The 24,053-nt window shown below is 41.7% G+C and overlaps 1 protein-coding gene across 5 annotated transcripts in view; it reads left to right on the plus strand.

Moving 5' to 3' along the window:
- The window catches only part of Atp10a (ATPase phospholipid transporting 10A (putative)), a 173,662-nt gene that overhangs the window by 64,010 nt on the left and 85,599 nt on the right, over positions 1 to 24,053 (plus strand). For all 5 annotated transcript variants that reach the window (XM_039084993.2, NM_001141935.3, XM_063269214.1 and 2 more), the window contains one exon: positions 17,814 to 18,018. In XM_039084993.2, coding sequence (XP_038940921.1) covers positions 17,814 to 18,018 — 205 coding nt within the window. The remainder of the gene's footprint in view (positions 1 to 17,813; positions 18,019 to 24,053) is intronic.

Genomic DNA, 24,053 nt, shown 5'->3' on the forward strand with positions numbered 1-24,053 from the left:
CATTAGTACAGGCTATGTCCTACAATGTCCATGGAGGACAACAGTCATCCCTGGTGACTCATCTTCAAGGCATTTATGTATGTATAAAACCATCATAGCCCACTTGTGGAGCCCTCTGGATTCCAGTCATAGATAGGATGCACACATGGTCACAGCTAGATCTATGATGTACCGTCTTTGATGAATGGCTTTGAATTCATCCTTCAGCCTCAATTTCTTGAGAGTTACAATAGCAGGTGGCTACCATCACACCTGGCTTGCATTTGCGTGCCAGAGTGGTGACATAAGACACTGATACATAACCGCTTTTAAAGTAGCTACTTCCTCTAAGGAGAAGGAAATGTAGTTTTTCAAAGTTAAAGGCAAGAGCAGCAGTTTAGCATCATGCATTTTTCAACATGCTTTCCGTCAGACAACCTAAAATTAGAATATGGGAGTTAATTTATTTGGGGGCTTTCAGTGACTCCCAGCTGGGCGTTGTCTTAACCTTTGCTTTTCAATATCTCCAATTGCAGAAGGAGGATATTACTGCTCACAGGAACATAATAAGAACAACATAGTCATCTTGGGGTTCCAGCTCATGGCTTCCAGTTTTAAAGGATGGCCACCAGTAGAGAGGGAAACAAGGTTTTCTGTGAATTCTAATACCATTGCTTATTCTCTGCATATAATTGATGAGGGCAATTCCTCTAGGTGCTGCCACCTCTCTTACTTTACTGAAGAAAGCTGGGAGGTGAACTCCAAGCTTAAATCACAGAGGTGTCTTGTCACCCCACAAGTGGTATCTGAAGGAACTGCGTCCTTGTAGCACTTTTAAATTTCATATGTAACAACTGTCTACTCCAGTGTCTGCATCCACTAAGAACGCAGTGTTTATTTACGATCCCAGAGTGATCATAATTGTGTATCCTGCCATGATTTAGGACATTTGCTGTAAATATATTATCAGGAGATATTGCTCTGGTGGCATTTTTAGAAAGCCCCCCCCTTTTTTTTTTGGTCTAAAAGTGGTTGCTTTTTATGATGTCTAATTTTGCACTGTGAAGAGAAGGTAGCACCTAGAAAGGCGTGATTGGGGTGGGTTGGAAGGGGGTGCTTTCAGTGAGGGACTGCACCAAGCCTCAGCAAGCACCTCCATCATGGGTGCAAGCTGCTCCTCTTTGTGTATAAGAAAGCCCATTTGCCTTTCTGGCTGTCAGTCTTCTCATAAGGCGAAAGGGAGGGAGGGCTCTTGTTATCAAGTGCTTTAACATATCCTTTAACATAGTTCTGATTTGAAAGACATAGGGGCATTGCGGAAATGGTGGTTTGGACTAACTGTTCTTCTATTTCACACCCTGGGTGCCATCTGTCCAGGGTTCGGGGATAGACCTTGACTTCATACAGGCCTGTGGACAGCACTAGTCACATTTCTTGATTGTAGAGACTCAGGACAAACACACAGAGGAGCCCTGACTTCAGTCCTGAGAAGCAGAGCCTGCGGAGGTTAGGGGACCACCACTGTGAAAGGTACAAGGAAGGTAGCCAACCCTGGGCTGATTCTCTTTGCTTTCATGGCAAAGTCTGCCAAAAGACCTACAGGAAGCTCTAATTGCCTATTCTTGGGACACCACTTCACTTTGCCTTGGGAAAGAACCTGGCATCATGTTAGAAAGCAAACAGAGCCTGAATCTGATAAGTAAGAACAGTAATTTTTGACATAAGGCATCTGGCTACTTCAGAAGAGTATAGAGTCAGACAATAGAACTCACACCTAGAGAAGACAAGCCTCCTAGGAATATTTACAAAAATGCAGAGAGCAGTGAGCACTTAGAAGGGGAAATGGTGAAAGCACTTCTGATAGAAAGGACTAAAATCAGTATGAGGGGTAAGTGCAACAGTTACATTGCTGGACCTACGTAAGGAGAGGAAGAAGCCTGAGTGCAGTCCCGAGTCAGCACAGCCATATCCAGGATCAGACCCATGGAGGACATGGCAAAACTTTCTCTCTGGGGGTGAAACTCAGAGGACAACAGCAATGCCTTCCCTTCTTGTCCATGTGTGGATATTGTAGCCCATGCAGAATACGTACTCCGTAGCTTTTCCCCTCTGGTATGTTAATGGAATACAAACTGCTCCTTCACAGAGACTGCTCCTACTGAGACTAACTAAACCTACCTTGCTGATCCAGCTGTGTATAACAACTATGCCTCCTTGCTTTTCTGCGCATAATAACCCTGCCTTCTTGATCTACCTTTATGTAATAACCCAGCCTCCTTGACTCTTCTGTATATACTAACCTGGTTTCTCTGTTTCTTTGTTTCTCTACCTTCTCATTCTGCTGTGTGCAATAGTCCTGCCTACCTTGTTCAACTCTATATAATAAACACACTGAGCTTTCAGGATGCTGTTGTTTGTTCAGTGGGGAACATAGATAAGCTTCTCTCTCTGTCTCCGTCTCTCTACTCCCTCATTGTCCTAGTCCGTTCCAAGTCCCTGGAAGCTATACAAGGACCCAGAAGACTTCTATTAAGAAACAAACAAACAAACAAAAACAAATGATAACAACAAAAAAACTCCAGCCCCCCCAAAAATTTAGAATGCTGTGTCCTCTGAGTAAATTACATCCCCAGTCCCAACTATCTTCAGCCTCATCCCCAATAAACTACAGAGTATATTTTAAGGAGTGAACAAGAGTAAGACCATATATCATTTTCCTTGGCCCTACATGGGAATTTACAGAGATGTCTTGTCACTCCACAAGTGGGAGCAGAAGGAATTGTATATTAGCAGCACATTTCAATTCATATGTGACAGCCCTTCTATTCAAGTGTCTGCATCCATCAAGACATGACAGTGCTTCGTTATAGACCTTGAGTGATGAGAAGTGTACATACAGCTTGTCATGATTTAGGACATTTGCAATGAGTATGTTACTGGGAAAAGTTGCTCTGGTGACATTTTTAGAAAGCTTTTTGTTGTCGTGGAAAAGAGTTTGCTTTTATGATATCTAGTTCTTGATTGCGGGGAGAAGGTAGGACTGAGAGTGGTGTTGGATGGGGTCAATTGGAAGGAATGCTTTTGTGGAAGAATAGCAGCAAGCCTGTATATATTCTGTCTGGTTCCACCGAGAGAGTTGTATTACCAAGATGTTTAAAAGACAAGAAACAATTTTTGCATCAGACATTGTGACTCACAAGTATTCCAAAGCAAACAATGTAGGAGCTCACCCATCACATGCTCTGAGTCTCACGGGCACAGCCTTGAAGCTTCTCTTACCCAGAGGGAGAGGATACCTTGGTAAGTTTGCAGGAAAGTTCTTCCCTATTCCGGTCAGACAAGTGTGGTGTTGACATGAGAAAACAGAGAGATTGCTAGAATACAGTAGTCAAGCCCAACCATTCTACACAGAGCAGAGGGTGTGGTTTGAATGTGAAATGTGCTCAAGAGGTTTGCATTTTTGAAGACCTGGTCATCAGCTGATGGTCCTCTTTTGGAACCTTTACTAGGTGGAACCTCACTGGAGAAAGTAGGCTACTGTGGGGCAGGCCTGGGATGATTATATAGTTCAGTCCCACTTTCTGTTTTCCCTCCCTCTGCACCCAGACTGTGGACATGATGTAGCCTGCTACCTCACACATTTTACCCTTTAGGTCGTTTCCCCACCATGATGGCTGTATCCTTTTCATGGATTAAAAAAAAATCCTTTCTTCCTTTAGCTGCTGCTTCTCAGATATTTGGTCATAATAAGAAAAGTAATATAGACCCTCACTCAAGTTATAGTATAGAAAACGAGTATCAGATGATTTGAACATTTAAACTGTTTAAGGAAAATACTCTACTCACCTCACAATAAAGTAAACAAGGAAACACCCCCATCACCAGATGCTTCTAGAGGTCTCCTGGAGGTATCAGGTGTATTTAATGATCTACAAATGTAAAGCCATGCGTCATACCACAGGCACAAAGCGCAAGAGAAGTGTTGGGGGAGGGGAGGGAGAGAAATAGGAACCATATCATAGTTTGATGGGAAAATTTCCACAAGGGAAAAGACAGAGAAAGATTTCTAGTTTACATGTAAATGCTCCCACAGGTCAGGTGGTCAAGAAAGGAACAAAGCAAAACATAAGAAAAGAGGAGCTGTGCAGGTGAATTCAGTTCATATGGATTTGAATATCCAAGTGAAGTCCTGGCTACGTCCCTGTGGATGCCAAGGACCTAGTGTGCTTTTGAAAATTCCTTACTATCAAAAGAATGACCACCTTAGAAACAACCGTCCAAAAGTGTTCTAATACTCACAGAGTTTGTATTCCAATCTTGATTCAGGTATCATTTTGCTCTTCTGGGCTGGGAAAAAGTTATTTATCATGAGGATTCAGTGTCATATTAGCATGCATAATTGTTCTCTTTAAATAGTTCAGTCTGTCCTCTTCTTGGACTGTGAAACTTGGCCTATTATAGGCTACCAAAGAAGCCAAGGGGCTTCATGTCTGCTTGATCTCTGCTAGGACATTGCACAGAGCTTTCTGACTTTACCTTGGAGTAGCCAGTATTTCCCATTATTTTATTTATTTATTTATTTATTTATTTATTTATTTATTGAGCTTGGTCTTGTCCAGTAGCCTAAGCTGAGCTCAGACTCAATAGCCTCGTGGCTTAGTTCCCCATTGCTCAACAGTAGATGTGTGTGCTTAGTTCCCCATTGCTCGACAGTAGATGTGTGTGCTTAGTTCCCCATCGCTCGACAGTAGATGTGTGTGCTTAGTTCCCCATCGCTCGACAGTAGATGTGTGTGCTTAGTTCCCCATCGCTCGACAGTAGATGTGTGTGGTTCCATGCTCAGCTATTCCATTCATCTTGATGTGTTGCGTTTAGGACACATGTAATAGAAAATTTAGGAAGTATTTTTTGTCTTTGTTTTTACTTAGTTATCTTTAATTGGCATGCCAAAGTTGTACCTATTTACAGGGTACCATCTGATGTTTTGACAATGAATGTATTATGTAATGTCCAGTCAGAAGGAGCATATGAATGAAACTTTGTGGTGAAAAGTTCAGTCTATTCTCCTGGTTGTCTTGAAGTGTATGCCATTGTTATCCAGAGTCATGCAGCTATGTAGTACAAGACAGAGTTCACTTCTCTGGTCTGACTGTAACTTAGCACATATCTACCAAACTCCTCCTCCTCCAACCTCCTAACTGACTTGTGTCCTCTGCTTTCTTCTCTGCCTCGCTGAGCTCCCCTCCTTTCTTCATCTGGTGTTGTCTGGTTTTTGTGTTTTGTTTTGTTTTTTCCCCCTTCTCTACTTTTGTGAGATCAACTTTTCTGTGAGATCAGAAAGTACACTTCATGCTGATAATTTAGCCGATGGTATTTTTAGTAGTTTAGGAAGGCTCGGTTCAGAAGAGCCACCCCCAGCGTCATCTTTCGCTGCCTCTGACTTCATGTCAGCTTCTGAATCAGTTAGCACATGGTGCTGAAAGAGCAGATGTTTGAGCTGTGGTAGAAGGAACAGCCATCCTGGGTGTTACATAACACATTTGGCTCAGGATTCTGCTTTGGATTTTGCCCATTCTGTTTCAGTGATGAGTTCGCACCTAAGTGATTTTTAAAATATGTTGCACCACGAAATGTTTACTTAATAATTCATTTTCTAGAATATTTTCGTGGGTGCACCAGTGCAACGCCTCTCAAGCAGGGCTGATTCTGATGCCCAGGAAGCTTTTTGACAATTTCTACAGCTGACTTCTCTAGTCAGGAGGAAGGGTGCTGGTATCTTTTGAATGCTATTTGAGTACTATTCGGTGTCCTGTGATATGAAGACACCTTTCTATAGTCAACTACTTCTTGGCTTCCAGCTCCTGGGGAGGCCCAGGAAGTAATTTGGCAAGTTCAAAGATAGCCTGGGCAACTTACTGAGACCCTGTCACAAAACTAAGAAAAAAGAAGTAGAAAGCAAGGCTATCTCTCAGTAGTAGAGTACCTGTTTAGTGTGTGTGAGTCCTGAGCTCAATATCCAATACTGGGGGAGTGGAAAGTGAAGGAAACCTGCCCAGCTCAGAATGTCAGTGGTGTTGAGACTGTGAAACCCTTTAAAGCTCTTATCTCTTATTCTGGGCTTTCTGTTTCCCTGTTTGTTGAGTAAACAGGGTATATAACATTTAGATAATTTTAAAAGTGTAAATTTCTGTTTCTTTCAGACTCCATCTATCTCTGCTTTCTTGCTTCTCTATTTTCTTCTTTTAAACACAGGTACACATGCATGTATACATATACTTGTCTGTCTCTCCATCACCTGAAAAACAAGTCCCACGAGAGGATTCCCTATTCCAATCATAGGATGCCGTCTCACTACTTATTTTAGGAGACTCTGTAAACCAAAAGATCACGGACAGACTTGAAATAGAGCAAAGACAGTTTTATGTGGGAGCAGACTAAGATTCCAAATTGGGAGATAGTGGGTATACTTTTTCATCAGGGTCAGCAGGTGAAGCCTGATGAGGAGGAGGTGATTGTACTTGTATATTCTGTGGGTCTCTAAAACCTCAACATCCAGGGTGAATTGAACTCTGCAGCAGTTTTCACATCCTGTAATGGATTGTTAGGTTCTGAAATGTCTACTGGCAGTCTGTCTCCTGGAGTAAATCTCTATGACCCCACCTGTGGCTTTTTCGTAAGCATTTATTTCCTTTCCTCACATTCTGCAGTCATTGGCTTTTTAAAAAATTTTTATATTTCTTGCAAAAAGACTTCTCTCTGTAAGCCAAAGTACCAGTCAGTTTCAGGGTGCTTGGGATCAGAGGAGTTGATTTGAGTGGTGGGCTCAGTTCTGTGTGCTTCTCATTTTCTTAGATGAATCTTCTGTGGACCTCACTAGTTGATTTACCTTTACATTTACTGGACCGTGATGAACTTTAGAGTACATAAAACACGTCTGACTGCTTTTAACGTTTTCTTTTTTTTTTTTTAAGATTTATTATATATAAGTACACTGTAGCTGTCTTCAGATACACCAGATCTCTTTACAGATGGTTGTGAGCCACCATGTGGTTGCTGGGAATTGAACTCATGACCTTTGGAAGAGCAGTCAGGTGCTCTTAATCGCTGAGCCATCTCTCCAGCCCCTGACTGCTTTTAAAACAGGACACATGGACACATCCAGGCATGCTTGGCCAACTGCATTTCTTTTGGTTTTACAAATTAACCACTTTAATGGTAATGTGCTCACTGTGTCTTAGCAGTATGTCTTAGCAGGAAATATAAGCTGACAGAGACCAGAAGCCAACGTGTTGTCTATAAAAGACCTCTGCTGTTATAGGGATTGTAATTAAATTGGAGAAAGAGAAGACCCTAACAATGTAGTCAGGTTTATATGATTATGTTGAAGTTGTGCCTCTGTGTTTTATTTCATTGAAATCTTGTGAACAATTGCAGTGTCTTTCTCGTTAAAAATGGGCCAGTCTTTGTTTTCATTTCATACCACAATTAACTGTAAGAAGTAACTCCTGGCTCACCTGACCTTATTAGTTAAAATGAAAACACTTGCTTCAAAGGCAACACTGGGGAAAAGTCACACACAAAGTAGCCTGCAAGGTCCAGCTGTCAGGTGCCAAGAGAGGGTAAAGTGCGTATAGCAGGGGTAAAGAGTTATGGGAAGCCTTGTGTGAAGGGGCAGGCTCGCTGGGAGACCGAACTAGCTTAGACTCCTCTTTTATAGATCAGGAAGCTGAGGCATTCAGAAACGAAAGCCTGGTTCTGGGGATGAGTCACATCTCAGAAGAGAATGTGCGTGCACCTGGCTGTGTGACCTTAAATGAAAGCACTGGCCAGATGAGAGGCATCATTAGCAACAGTTGATCACGCCAAAGTCAGTGGCTTTGCGGAAGTATCTTGTTAGGATATGTAGAGTGACTTTGTACCACACGGGACACAAACCTTAGGTCTGTGGCTTCTTCTGCAATGAGGTTTGATTTGTCTAAGGAGGGAGCAGTGCTCAGAGATGTCACTCAGGAGAAAAAACAAAACAAAACAAAACAGCTTGCATGTCAGAGAGAACCCCAGAGGGAAGTGCCCAGATAGGAGGCCACAGTGGAAGACTGTCCTTCTATAACCACAGCTCAGATGGTTCTGGACACATATGGTCCTAGGAATAATGGCTTTTCTCTCAGTCTGCTCAGGCCTATTTAGGGTGCATGTGCCAATTTGTAACACAAACTCTAATTTTGTCTTTTGATGTTGGATGAGGTCCCTCTGTTTACAAATGTGTAGGCATTTTGACAAAGTGAACTAGAGTTGCTGTTCTGTGCCTCTCAAGCCCTTCGATGTTTGCTCCAGCTGCCTTCATTTCTTTAGCATGCATTAGAATATGCATTCTCAGCCTACAGACCTGTCTCTGGCTACACAATTTCAAATGGGCAGGGAAGGTAGATTTCTTATTCAGCATTTTCCAAAGTCTATGTGAGACATCCCTTCTTTAGGCCACCAGATCAGATGTGCTTTTAAGGTCAAACCTCCTTCCACGTCTTGAATCCCAGAGTATCATGCGTTTCTACAATGGACTGCTCAGTCTCTTTAAAATCATTGTTAGGAACAAAAGAGGGTTTCCTAAGATGCAGGCTGGAGAGTGCGCTGTGTGGTGACTTCATCTGGTGTGGTGTGGAGGTTGCAGTGATCATTTTTTTGTTGTAAATCCTACTAGTACTAAGATGATGGAGTCAAAGTGCTGAGAGAAGCTACGATGTAAAACATCTAGACCAGCTGGTGTTTGCCGTAGACACCAAATAAAAGCACTGGTCACGCTGTAGTATCCATGTCCCTTGTCCAGAAGGCTGTTTCTGAAGAGCAGTTGTGTCTAAGCAGTCTGATGTATTTGAGTGCTGCGTAAGTCTCTGGGAAGATGAATGCATGCCAGATGTTTGCAAAGATGACCCTGTGTGTTCATGGGTGAGTCACTGGGAGCTACAGTTTCCAAACACTAGAGGATGTGGCAACTCCATGCACACATTCCAGGACTGTTTTGCAGCTGTATTCTCTCAGCATGGAAGGATAAGGCAGGATTTTTATGCAGAACACACAGCATTCTAGTCTCTTGCTTTCAGTGCCCACAGGACATGGGTAGGTGCCATGGACCCCTATGCTCACCTTCCAAATATGGGCATATTCTTCATCCATCTGGCTTCATTTGATGGTGTATGACCTTCCAGCTGCCCACAGTCTAAGCCTCCCAGTGAACCAGCCTTTGGCCTTTCATTTTTCTCTGCTGCTGTCTGTCCTCTCAACATTCCCTAACTCTGGGATCAAGCCTCACCTCTGCCTGTCCCTGCCCCTCCCCAGAATCTTTTTGAGGATCTTGGAAGAGACATGCACGGGCATGTGTAGTACCATGTAATATTTATGGGCATTCTCAGAAGCATGGACAGCATGGCATTGCTAAAGCTCACGGCACTTTGTGCTTACAGCAGCATGATTGCTGTGAAGAAGACTGACTGCCAAGTCAGACGTGATTGTGCTTTTTATTTCCACAGCTTCTTGTGAAGCGTAGAAAAACTTACAGATGAAACCATTACATTTACAAATTCAGAGGCCATGCTGGGCACAAGAGTAATGACAATTTGAATAATTACAATGACTATTTGTGGACATGGAACAGCAATAGGCCACCAAGGTATTAGCTGGTTGTGAGAAACACCAGATTCTGTCTTCTCCTAACAAAGCAAAGCAAAGCAAATCAAAGCAAAGCAAAACAAAACAAACCCTTTATTCTTTTACTTCTGAGGGCAAATAGCCTAAATGTAAATCCTCTTGAGAGCAATGCACTTAAATAGAAGAGTAGACTTTATTTTCCGTATTAGTTACTTCTCTCATTTCTGTAATAAACACCAGTTAAGAGCAGTGAAAAGAAGAAAGAGCTGATTGTAGCTCACCATTTGAGGGTATAGTCTATTGTAGCAGCAGAGGCATGAGGCAGCTGGTCATGTTGTGTCCACAGACAGCAAGTACAGAGGCATGATTGGTGGTTCTGCCTTCTGAAGTTTTCAGTTTATTTGGTCTGTCACTACAGTCCACGGAATGGTGCCAGTCTTCCCACATCAGTTAAACATCCATTGACACAGAGGTGTGTCTCCTGGGTATTTCGAAACCCAGTTATAATGACAATGAAGATGAACCATCACTCACTTTTTCCTAGAGTTTCCTCCATGCTCCATTCTAGAAGTAGATCTTCTCTACTTTAGATGCACAATAGAGACCATCTCTCTCACCATGGAGACACTGGAGAGCCAGGAGAATTATATACTAAGTGGAAATCATGATATATATGTTTTTAATCAATGCTTAAATCTTCAAGTTATGAAGAACTACAAAGGAGTAATATCAGTTTCCTGGCCTAAAAAAAGTGATTTTTAGCTAGATAGAGCAATTCCTTTAAATTCTACATTACTTTTAATAGTTTTCAAACTATGATTTTCGTAAATAAAGCAGTTTTAGTCAAGCTTAAACTTTTATCAAAATAATGAGTTAGGAGAGCATGAAGTGAACTTGGTCATTCTAATTCTTATACCAGATTCCTTCACCTTTGGAGTATCTATGATAGACAAAGTTCAGATGACAACAGAAAGCAACATGTGCTGGGTTGTAAAGGGTTAATAACTTTTCTCCTGAACAAAACTGCAGAAACCTCAGATTCCCTCATTTCTGTTGAGCACCTTCACTTTCTAGCTGAGCAAACAGAGGCTGAATGGTGATGTCGCAGGGACACAGGTGATCTGTGGCTGACCAGGCCACATTTCTGTCCCATTCTGAGGGTGACAGAACTTGCTTATGCTTATAAGCATAAGACATTCTTTTACTATTTTCTTCTTTGTTTCTTATTTTTAGTACTATACTTCTTATTTAATTTGTTTTAGAATTTTATACATGAGTACTATATTTATTTAATTTTCACTCCTCCTATTACACCGACTCCTCTTGTTATCCCTCAGATTCATGATCTCATTATTGTTACATACATGCACACACACACACACACACACACACACACCCACCCACCCAAAACCAACCAATCACTGACCCCATTTAGCTTTGCTCCTATATACATGTGTTTAGGGATGATTACTTGGGATTGGCTAATAACCTATCAGGGAGCTCACCACTGGAGAAAATTGAATTTGTCTTTCAGCTTTTCAGCTGTCACTGCTTGTAGCTCCTGTGAGATCTCTCCCAACTTCAGCATTCCTTCTGGTGCTGTCATTATGCAGGTCTCCCTTAGACATCCATGTTATTAAGATGTAATGGATGCCAATTTCCTTATCCTATTCAGATACCACTGTTTTGCTGCAGGTATCTCGGTCCTCTGACTTACGATATTTACACCTCATTTCCAATAAGCCTTGAGACTTATATGTAAAGATTGCATAGTAAATATATCAGTTGGTGCTGAACATACCACAGCTACTTATTCTGCACAGTCTGGTGAGACTCATTCTGTAATGGTCTCTATTTGTTTTCTGTAATGGTCTCCATTTGTTTTAAAAAGAGGAGTATTTGATGAGGGCTGAGAGCTACACTTATCTGTAGGTAGAACAGTAAGTATTTAGAATAGTTAGAAAGGAAATTGGTTTAGAAAGGGGACAGAAAGTTATCCTCTAGTGCAGTGGTTCTCAACCTGTGGGTCACAAACTCATTGAAGGAGAAGTTAATTGAAAGACCCTTTAACAGAGGTCATTATTTAAGACCATCAGAAAACATATTTATATTATATTTCATTACAGTAGCAAAATTACAGTTATGAAGTATTCATGAAAGTAATCTTTTGCTTGGGGCTCACCAGAATATGAGGTTATTAAAGGGTTACAGCATTAGAAAGGTTGAGAATCACTTTTCTAGGGTCTATGACCTCTCCAGCCACTGGTAGTTGGTAAGTCTCAAGAACCACACGCCTATTCTCTCTTATAATTGCTCTCTGAACTCTTCTTGGACTGACAGTTTTAGGTTCGTCTCCTCTTGAATCTTGAGTGGTGAACCCAGCTAATAGAAAAGTTGGTTGTTATTCCTCTTGAGTGACTTTGATTTATGATGTGTGACCACATCCCAGCTCATGCTTCAAGGCTGTATGTACACTGTCAAGTTCCTTTGTTTATATGTCATTTCACCCTCTGGTGAACAACACTTCCTTTTCATGAGGTAGTTCTTTCTTTGGCATGGACATTGTAAAACTAAGTGCTGGGCATATTTCTTTTTTACTGCCTGGTTTATATAGACTGTGGGGCTGCCTGGGAGAGAGAAGAGGAGAAAAGAAGGGAGAAAATGGAGTAGGAGGAAGAGAGAGCAGAGAGGAAGGGAGGTGGTGGTGGGGGTGATGGAGGGCCCTGGTCTTAGTGTAGGAGTTAGAGATGACATGTGTTGGTTTTATGGCTGTGTAATAAAAATCACACATAGAAGCTGCTAAACAGCAATCAATCAAACATCACACTTTCTATGGCCAGCAGGGATTAGCGGGATTGTCTGCTTTGAGTCTTGCTAGGCAAAGTTATCAGCTGTCCTCAATAGAAGGTTCCAAGTCTTCTGTATTTAGGAGAAGGTAGTCTTGTCCACCTCTTTCCATTGGGTAGGTCTGGGCTATAATTAGAATGACCCCATAAAAACTTATAAGAAAATTTAATCCTCATTGTAAGTGACTAAGAGATGGGACACTGATCTATTAATTCTTCCACTGAATAAGGAAGTGCTGGGTTATTTCAAGACTGTCTCTGTCACAAAAACCAGTTTGGCTCCAATCCCTGTAGCCCTTTCACATAACTTGTGCTGCCTTGTATGTCTGCAAGTTTCCTACCTGCAAAGACATCACTCACCAACATTGCCTGTTGGCTTTGAACCTCCTACTTTTCATAACTGTGGCCATTTGATTTGTATATTGTCCAGTCTCTGGTATTCACTTATAGCAACAAAATAGTAAGTAAGACAGTCTTAGTTTTTCTGGGTAATAGGTGAGGGCTGCACACTCAAATTCTGGCCATGGGACCCCTTCTTTGCTCTTGTACACATCCTCGTCTCTGACATCAGACGCATGAATCATGACACTCTTGAAGTTGCCCCATGTGTCAGCTTATAACACAATGATTGGTCATCTGGGTTCCATGACTGACTCCATCTCACTCACAGAAGCCATGGAGGATCCTGTTTATCAGTGTTATGAGTCTTTGAGTCATCTTGGAATCTCCTGCACATAGCAGTAGTATCTGTCCTAAAAGATAATTCAATATGGTGGTATTTTTAAAAAGTGTCACTTCTATAATTGTTATAAGGTCATCTGCTGTATTGAGGACTAGATTGCTGTAAACCCTATTTATTTCTCTTCTTTCTTTCTTTTTCTTTCTTTCTTTCTCTCTTTCTTTCTTTCTTTCTTTCTTTCTTTCTTCCTTCCTTTCTTCCTTTCCTTTCTTCCTTTCTTCCTTTCTTTTTTTCTTAATTTCTTTCTTGGTTGCTTTCTTTCTTGGTTGCTGCTTGCTTGTTTTATTACTTTCTGTATTCATGTATGTCTGTATGCATCCATCCGCCCATCCATCCATCCATCCGTCCATCCGTCCGTCCGTCCGTCCATCCATCCATCCATCCATCTATCTTTCTATGTGGGTTAGGATCAAACCCAGGAACTAATACAGGCTTGACATATTCTTTACCACTGATCTACAGCACCAACACAGTTCTGTTGCTGTAGAAAGTGCAACCATGTATCTGAGGTGACCGAAGGTATCCTGGAAAAGAGTAGCTTTTTTTGGTTGGGCTAGACTGAAGATATCTGCAGAGAATGGAGTATGACTCCTGGGATGCTCCCCCTGTAGAATAATAGTTAAATGTGTAGCCACTTGAGCACTGAATACAGAAGCCTGAGAAGAGTGGAGGTAATCCCAAGTAGATCACCTGGCCAAAGCCTCACTGTGTGTCGGGTGAATTTACTTCTGCCTATTCTACAGGCCTGTGCCCTGGTTCGTAGAGCACAAACATGGATAAATCACAGTGTGTTGCGCTCACCCAACCTCCTTCCTCTACTCACCCTTTCTGGTAATTCAGCCTGTGAACTATTCCTAGCTAGATACATAAGATTCACAGTCCCAAGAGAGGTAGTAGTCATACAGTGCCTAGCAGTGGGGATGCTTTCTCACACAGGCATCATCAGGCCATCTTGTTTTGTGGGAACATTCAGAGCAGTTCACACAGTTACAAAGTCTTATATGCTGGTCACTCCGTGTGGTCTCTTGATTCAATCAAGAGACACAGGTAACCATGGGTGCACGAATCTCCTCCCAGAGGAAGCAGCTCACTGCTTTACAGTAAACATTATTTATAAGTGGACGTGTGCGTTAAAATTATCATAAGAGGTTTAGCTCTGTAGTAGAGCAGCTTGGTTCCCCAGCACTAGGGGGAAAAAAGGAAAACATAAAATATATAGTGGAGTAAACATACAAGCCAGTGACATCATCACTCATCATCTAACTTCATATCTTGTACATGGTTGTCTCTGCTGTGCTAAATACAGCTTGCAGTACAGCAGCTTTGTTTGTACCAGGATCACTGCAGACATAAAGTCATGTGTGACACTACGGTGCTACACAGCTTTCTTGTCATTATGTGATGATAACCTTGTAGCTCACTGTTGCAGAGGTCTGGCACTAAGCAGACCTTGTTGAAATAGTTATGTGCTGTATTAACCTATGTGGGCTGCCATGGCCAATATTCTGTTCTAGATCCTTAGGACTCATGTGTCCTTAGTCTGTAAATGGCCATCTAACAGGTGTTCTTACATTCGTTTTGTGTGGACATCTCGGATATCTCTTCCGTTGTCATAAGGGCACAACTCAGACTAGAATAGTTAGGACACCGCTTTCATTCAATTTTCCCTAGAGCAGTGGTTCTCAACCTTCTAATCCTGTGACCTGTTAATACAGTTCCTTGTGTTGTGGTGGCTCAACCAGAAAATTATTTTCGTTGCTATTTCATAACTGTAATTTTGCTACTGTTACAAATTGTGATGTAGATAGAAGTCTGCCAAAAGAGTTGCAACCTACAAGTTGAGATTTACTTTTCTAGAAAGACCCTGTCTCCAAATACTGTCTTAGGTAGTAGGAGTTAGGACTTGAACATAAAAATTTGGTGGAACACAATTCAGCCCATGATTAAAAAGAAAGACTGAAGAGAAGTGGGCAGCCTCTATTATTGTTCCCATAAGTGGGACTTGTATGTATTGCATATAAGCATACGTGCGCAGACATTTATCATGAAAAGAATACAACTTGAGGAATCCTTGACCTGTTGTGGCAATATGTACTCTTATTTTACAAATAATTCCCAACTTCTGGTTTCACAGCATCTGTCCAAGATAGGAACTCCTCCACCTGCACCTGGACCTTTCCTCAGAATCTTATTTTTTCAGGTATCCTACAGAAGGGATGCTGCTCTCGGTTACAGCCTGTCCTGTGACTCATTGAAGACTCGCCTTGGGATTTTTGCATAATGCCGCTGTTGGTTAGCTATGTTAGGGAATCACCTTCAGGATGTACATGCTCCTCTCAAGTACTGTTCTAAAAGTGAGCTCTAACTGGGGAGGCAAGCTAAGCTTTCTAAGTTTTGATTCTGTGTACAGACTTACCAGGGATGGGGTGCTAAGCATTCCTGTTTCCTGTCATCGCTGTACTACAGAAGCTCTATGACATCCATACGGGGGTTCCATTGGACCAAAGCTTTATCCATGAACTTGAGGACATCTATTGCCATTCTTTGTAATGAAAAATGTTTTCCAAAAGGACTGGATCTTTAAATTACTATGCACTCTTTTTTTTTTTTTTAGAAAGTTAGAGAGAGAAATTAGAGGCAAATGCTTCTAATGATATAAACTCAGGGTTTGGCCTTTGACCTTTGGAAATGGAATTATAAGTATGCCTAACGTCTAATATATTTGACATCATGTTCATATTTTTCTAAGTTTGGAAACAACCAGACTAGTAATCAGCAAGCAGTACGTGTGATGGAGTGTTATTTCTACGTGCTCTGTTAGAGCTACAAATCTCTGGGTGGGGTGGAGAAGGGCAACGGGAATCTTAGTGTGATCAGTGGGCCATATAGTTCCCTGGCTAAACATAGTAAGTCTATATGACCATTACAGTGGACACAGAAGGAAGCATGTTTTGTTGTATGGGGTGTTTGGTCAACTATATGGACTTGATTGTTACAGCACACAGGGTGCTCTCTAATAGTTGTGTCTGTCTTTGTGTTTATATTCTAGGATAGGAGCTACATTTAAATCTTATTTTATAATGGTCAGTGTGTACTTTGCGCATAGTTGGTTTGGTGGATCTTGAAGTAATAAAACATAGGAAAATAGAGGCTGAAGATGGAAGAATAGTCAAGGGTGTGGTGTGTAACTGCTACTTGAATTTCTGGGGTAGGGTCATTTGAGTCCAGAAGTTTGAGACCAGCTTGGGCAACACAACCTCTGTATGAAGAGAGTGATCGAGACAGAGAGAGATAAGACGAGAGAGACAGGGAAGGGACTCACGGGAGAAGCCAAAAGTGGCACCTAGAGCAGGAAGCCCTTGAAGTTTGTGGAGATATCCTCAAATCCAGTGTGGAATTTAAGACAATTGAAAATATTCACAGCCAGCTCTCTACCCTCTATATCTAACATCCAGGAAACTGTTAAAAGTGACACTTGTATTGGATTAGAAATTCATATGAATGACCTAGTGAGGGCATTCTGAAGGGTACAGAGGTTGGTGACTGTAGCTGGCATCATGGGATTCTTCTTGGGTCAGTGCGGAGGATGGATCTGGTCTAATGTTCATTTTGCAGACCAGACACTGAGTTGTGGCATTGATCAGAGGTCCTCCCCAGTCCTGCAAGAGCTCTAAACCACCCAATGTCTTGTTAAACTTATGCCATATTATTCTAGTTTCACAGGCTTTAAAGTTATAAACATAACATAAAGATTGCCATTACAATTAAGTTATATTTCTGAAATTACAAAAAAAGTGGCCATTGTAACTATTTTAAGTGTGTAAGTGTATAATTAATGATGCTGTGCAGTTAAAACATCACCAGTATTTCCATAACTTTACCATCATCAGGTAGCAACTATATTCATGAAGAAATATTTTTTCTCCTCCCGCAGCCTTTGATAACTCTAACCTCTTTCTTCCTCTGTATAGTTTTAGGTCCCGCATGAGCGGAGCCATGAGATAGGCCTTTTGAGAATCCTCACTTCACTTAGCATAGCATCTTCAAGGTTCACCTGCATTCTAGGTTTCTTTCTTAAGTAATGGGTAATATCCACTGTATGTGTACTGTATTTGTCTGCCTGTCCATCAGTGGGAGGAAGGGGTTGATTTGACATTGTGGTTGTTGTCATATGAACATTGATGATCTGTATGAATCCTTGCTTTCTGTACTTTGGGGTCTGGGAGTAGTCATTTTGACTATTTTCAAGGAAAGAAGCCCATGGCATTTATGGTCTCCACAGTATTGAGCTCCCATATCATTGTCCAGCTCCTGACCATTTTGTCAGCCCGAAAGCACCCTCCTTGCTCCATAAGCAGTCAGTCTCCATCACCCTTACCATCCAAGCACAATAGCTTTCTATTATCCGTCCCTCTAGTTCTGTCTATTCTGACCATTTCAAATAGAGTGATATGCATTCATAGCCTTAATCTTGTTTTTGTTTTTCTTTAAATAATGTTTTATAGTGAAAACATAGAAATAGTTTTTAAATGATTCTCAAGTTACTCATCGGCCAAATTCAGCACAGTTGGATCTTGTCAACCATGTTAATCAAAGTCTCTCACTAGGGAAGAAAAGAAGTATGTGAATCGATACTGGAAAGAAATCCGAGTGGGCGACTTTGTCCGTCTTTGCTGCAATGAAATCATACCTGCGGACATTTTGCTGCTGTCATCCAGTGACCCTGATGGGTTGTGCCACATCGAGACTGCTAACCTGGATGGAGAGACCAACCTGAAGCGGCGGCAAGTGGTCCGTGGCTTCTCGGAGCTTGTAAGTGGTCTGCATTCTCAAGAGCACCACAGGCATCAGTCTGTCCTGAAAGCCTTTATTGTTTGGCTGGACCAATTTTCCTAGTAATGGAGAGTCTGATAGCCCTTTTTCCTGCCTAAGCCCATGCTTAACCTGTTCCTGTGAGGTAGGGCTTTTTCTGACTGTGATTTCCAGTGTATGCTTTAATGGATTTCTCAGAATGATATTTATTCTTTGAAGAATTGTGAGTGAACACTCTGAAACAGTCAACGTTTACTGAGTCATTGTGCTAGGTCACCAAATGGCAGTATAGTAGAATCACGGCCTGTTCCTGTGTAGGTTGGGAACATTATCTCCTCAAAGGACTTGTTCAGTTCAGCCTCAGGGCTTCCAAAGTTGAGCTCTCCCTCAGATGTGTTAACCAACAGCTAAGAGTGGGGTTGAGTGGGGAGTAGGAAGGGAGGTTTTACCTACAAACAAGCTAAGAAATACAGAATCCTCAAGGGGTTTTCCCACAGGTGTTCTTAAGAAAGGGTTGCCATTTCTAAGTCTGTGCAGGGACATCCACTGCTAAACACCAGGTGAAATAATGCCACACAAGTCCCCAGACATCGGAAGTGTCTAAAAGGAAGTGAGAAAGCCTGCTCCTGACCATATCTACGCTATCCCACAGTGCTTGTCTGAGTCACACCTTCAGGTCTGGTCATTGCGTATGCTGAGGATGCTTTGAAAAGTAGTCAAAGGAAGTGAGTCCTGCATTTAAAGGAGATGTCATTGGAGATTTCTTCTGTCACATGGCGTCATTCTATTTCTCCAGTAGATAGGGCTTAGAAACAGAGTCCTCGGGGCTGGTTTTAGTGACTGGCTTTGTTTAATAGTTTATAGATCTGAAGGAAGACACTGCAGGCATTGTGGATGAAGTGATTCTCTGATCAGGATTGCTGAGGGTCTAGGAGCCCTGCCTCCCATTCTTGCAATGTCTTGCAGTTTACTTCACTTGCCATCGCTGGCAGAGATGCCACTTCACACTCTGAGAAGGCCTCAAAGGGAGATTAATGCTCAGACCTGTGGCAGGAATTTTTGAGCCAGCTGTCTCCATGGATGTGACTTCATTATAAGCCCTTGCCTAGTGTCCTGCTCTTTCTTGTTTCAATCACAATTCCTCATTTATATTTGACTATGAAACAAAAACAAACAAACAAACAAACAACAAACAAAAAAACCCTCTCTGATTTCTACCAAATATATTTTATGAAACCATAGACTTAAAATTTTAAAATTACTGTATTATAATGGTACATGTTTATAATCAGGGCTGATGGAAACTGAGGCAGGAGATGGAAAGCTATGTAAGAAGTCAATATTAAAAACAAAATAATCATGAAAAACTTTATACATTAAACATATATACATATATGTTTTTACATATACATTTAGAGCACTACATATGCATCCACACACACACACACACACATACATACACACACACACACACACACACACACACACACACACAACCAGTCAAACATACACATTCATCTGTTTAAGTGGAGCACTTCTTTCATCCAAGGACAGGAAATCACCAAGCCTGTTGGTTGTTGAGGGAAAGATGATGATATGCAGAACCAAGAGTGTAGTGTTCCTGTTTAACATGGTAGCAGGGATGGTCACAGGACTGACTCCTTAGCTAACTCTAAAGAATTTATTCATCTCATGTCTTTTATTTTCCAACTTCTGAACTCACCTAAACCCCTCTCATTTCTCAAGCAGCAACTGCAACAGTTTGTAGGGCCATCATGCTTTGTATAAAAATGTCAGGTGTAAGTTGGAAGCTTAAGATTCAAAGTTGTTATGTTGGTGAATCTTTTTAATTTGATGGGATAGAGAATCTCCATGGAAACAAACCTTGTACCTCAGACACTCACTCCTGTTCACTTAGGTCTGCCTCATCCTCTAGGCACTGCAGTACTTCTGTGCTGCTCTTTGTACCCCATCCTGCCTCTTCCTTCCTCCTGGTGAGACACTGACAACTGGGAAGGGGTCTTGTGTCCTTTGCTACAAAGTGTTAGTTCCCCACACATCATGTACTTGTCTGTGAGGGATTGATTATGTGGTTCACTGAAGTGAGAGATCCACCTTAACTGTGGGAAACACCATCCCCCGGCCTGGGATTCTGGACTGAATAGAAAGGAGAAGGCAAGCTAAGCACAGGCATCCTTCATGTTCCACTTCCTGACTCCGGATGTCGTGTGTGACTAAGCGGCTTCACATGTCTGCCGTCATGATAGCCATGACTGCCATGGTAGACTATGTCTGTGAAAGTGCAGAAATAAACCCTCAAGCTGCTGTCTGTCATGTGCTTGTCAGAGCAGGAAAAGTAGCTAATACAGGAGGTTGTTCTCTATCACCCTCTAGGGAGACTTGGGGAAGCAAATAGGACTGAGTCATAATCTAGTCAAATTGGAGAACTCTGACTTTTTAGTAATGGTTTCTTGGACAGCAGCAAAATTCTTGAAGATGTATACACATTTGGGTTTTCATATTGATGCATTTTTTCATTTCCATAATTACTATTTTCACACTGTTCGTTCTGAAATTTATGTATTTATTTTCTTTACAGAAAGTAAAAGCTTTGAAATGCCTAACAACTGACAAGACAAGCCTCTCATAGCAGTATTACAGTGCAAGTTCTCTGTAATTAGGTGCTTTTGCTTGCTTGCTTGTTTGTTTTGTTCTTATGTCATAGAAAGATGAAGAATGGTCCAGATCTTGATTGATACAAGAATCAAATATTTTACCCATTTGATAGATAGTAAATTGGAAGGTGTGGAGTGCAGGAAAACTTAAATCAGAAGAGGTTTTTATGTTTGTATTTCTTTAATAATCAACAACCTGACTGTTTCCACCTGAGATGAGTTGTGTCATCAGAGTCCAGTCAGGAGACAAGTCATACATGATTGCATCAGAGAAAGCCTATTAAGGATTTTCATGTGTTCTTGTGGTGCTAGTAATGGAGCACAGGATGCCTGTCTCACTGGTCAGGTATTCTGCCGTGGAGCAAAAACTCCAGAGCACATAGGAAGCCAACGTAATGTGTGACATAAGCAGCTATGAGTGATGGTAGAGAAGTGGCTGTTGCAATCAGAAGGTCTAAGATAAGACACGGGCTTCTACTCAGGGGACTTCCGTAGCCTGTGGCAGTTGGGAGGGCTAGTGAGGAACTATACTTTTGGAACTTACTGGAAGTCTACCACAGAAGATCTTAGAGAGCTGCCAAGCTTGGAAATTTGCTTAATACCATGGGACCCTCTAATCATTGGCCACTGGGGAACACACTCTGTGTGTTCCTGAGTTGGACAGCCTTGGCAGTTTCAGTGGGCCATAATCAAGACAGGCAGATGCTTTCTAGACAGTCACACCAAGAAGCCCTAGCCTTTGAGCCTAGCCACAGAAGTTTTTATGTTTTGTTACTGTGTAATAAATCATGGAGAAAGTGTAGCTAAGTGACTTGAAGTGGGCAGAACAGTGTCCCCCACCCCCTCTCTTTCTCTCTCCCCTCCCTCCTCCCTCTCACCTGGATTTACTCATTTACTCCTCCACCTTCTACCAGCGCCCTCTACTGACAAAGTAGAATTTAGCACCTCTCCTACACATACAAGGTGGATGAAGTGTTCATCTGTTGAGAGACTGTAAAAAAGAGATCCACCAGCTGATGCTTCTGTTAGGGCCTAAAACTGTAGAAAGTGCTTATATTCAGCGATCAAGGGACGTTTCTAGAGAGAGGAGCTTGAATGTAATCTGAAGGTTAGAAAAAAGTTAAGATACCAGCTCTCTGTTGCAGTCACACAGACCTACAAACAGCCTTAAGGGGAAATGTGTTTGTTTAATGAAGATGATTGAATAAAACTGAACATAGTTGAGGGGCTATAGGATGGGTAGGAGGTGGTGGTCATGCCTCACCCAGAACTAATATAAGGATAAGGGTTCCAACTGGGCAGATGGCTCCATCATCAAGCTTTGTCAAAGGAAACTTGAAGTTTTTGACTTAAAGAGAAATGTTTGGTTTAAAGCTTGGAGTTTAATAATAGCATCCAAGAACTCAGAAAGGAATCCCATTGCTAAAAATTACACTCTTTTTGTGCATCACATATGTTATGTTCTCTTATAATGCCTTTGCAATTGAGGTTCAGTAAGCATTTTTAAAATTTACATTCTAAAAAATGAATCCTGTGAAATAATGATCATCCCATGGTGTTACCAGAGTGAAATAGATAAGGCAAATGAAGATATTCTGCCTACCGTCTTTCAGACTGCTGGTCTGAGTGGAGTTGGAGCAAGCAGGGACTGTCTTAAAGCTCAGGGAGGGGTCAGAAGCATTCAGGTTTTCTCTGGGTTTCACCAACCATTCACATAGACTGCAGACCTGGCGTGAGGCTGTGCTACCTCCACCAGAGCCCAAAGAAGTTCTCGCTCACCTGTAATAGTTGCATGCATTGCTCTGAACAATCAGGTATTTTCTCTGCAACTCAAGTCATATACAACTTTGTAAATTTTGATTCACTTCAACAAATATCTGTTGAGGGTCCATTAGGCATCAAAGCTGCATTAATCAAAACTAGGAGCATTTTCTTCTACTGATGTTCATGTCAGCTATGTAAGTAAGTGAATAGGGTGGAAGGTTGGAATGGTAAGTGGTAGGTGGAAATAACAAAACAGAAGTAGTGTCATGGAACACTGGGGTCGGGGTGGGGTTGGAGTTTCAGATAATGGTGGGAAGAGGAGGGCAGGGTAGTCCAGAGGCTGCTACTGTTGGCAAAGAGTCCTCTATGAGAGGTTTCTTTGTCAGTTGATTTACTGAAGGTATGTATTCTGGTGGTTTTTCTTGAGTGGATCTGTTGTCCCAGTTGAAACTAAGTTTCTGTTTATAAGTGGTTTTATGTTTTATGTATTCTTGGACACAGGAATGTAAATGCATAAGTATGTACAAATATTGCTCAGTACTTTTGTATTTTGTTATTACTGACAAGAACTGGTTACGTAGCTCAGGTTGACTTCAAGCTTGTGATCTTCCTGCTTTATCTTTATTTAGTGCTGAAATGACAAGCATGTGCCAGCACATCTGACTTGTATTACTTTTAAATTTACAGAATGATAAGTAATCTTCTCTGCACTGATAACACTGTGTTCTAGAAACAGTGGGTCTCTCAGATACTGTTTTGAGGAACAAGTCTTGTCATTGACATGTCTGTGAATGCAGGACTTAGGTCAGTGTGCCCAGATTGTCCATCCACTACAGAGTGGACTAAAGAACACTCTGCTTTTCGTTGAAGGGGCCCTTCCTGGTGCCATTTATTCCCAGTTGTTTTGGGAGCAGAGTGCCCTGTAGGCAGAAACTTCTCCATGTCCACGGAACACAGCAGGGACAAGCTTGCTGCCTTTTAGTTACAGCCATTGTTTCTGAGGTATAAAAGTGTACCTGTACATTTCATCACGTCGTTTGTTTAGGTTGCATGTGACCGCCAAGAGAAAAAGCTATGTTTCCATTCTCGTTGTGGTGAGAGTGCCTCTTGGAGTGTCACCTATCCACAGGTAGAGAAAATGGAAGCCGAGATCAGGATGTAAAGCAGACCTTATAAGGCATGAAACTGACTTCAGAACACGTTGTTACCTACGCAGGTGTGGATGGAATCGTGGCATCTGACAAGATCAAACTGGGATTCAATAGTGAGATGAATTCAGAGCCTTCCACTTTATTTATGCTAATGAATGACTCATGTGCTGAAGAGTGACTTAAGGGCCCCTTGAGAATCTTAACTAATCTGAGACTGGGACAAAACCAAACTTCTCTAGCCTGTCAGATTCAGTAAAGCATTTTTTAGTCACTCATACTAAAGTGCGCGTGTCAGAATGCCTTACTTCCCACTGTTCCTTACCTACTAAAGGTCAAGAAATGTGGGTGTCACTGACTATGATGAGAAATGTTCTCCCCTAAGCTCCAAAATCAGTTACTTGGGGACATCAGGGAACAGATCTATAGGCCAGGAATTTGCCTAGAA

Source organism: Rattus norvegicus, chromosome 1, assembly GCF_036323735.1.
Source record: "Rattus norvegicus strain BN/NHsdMcwi chromosome 1, GRCr8, whole genome shotgun sequence".
Lineage (NCBI taxonomy): Eukaryota > Metazoa > Chordata > Mammalia > Rodentia > Muridae > Rattus > Rattus norvegicus.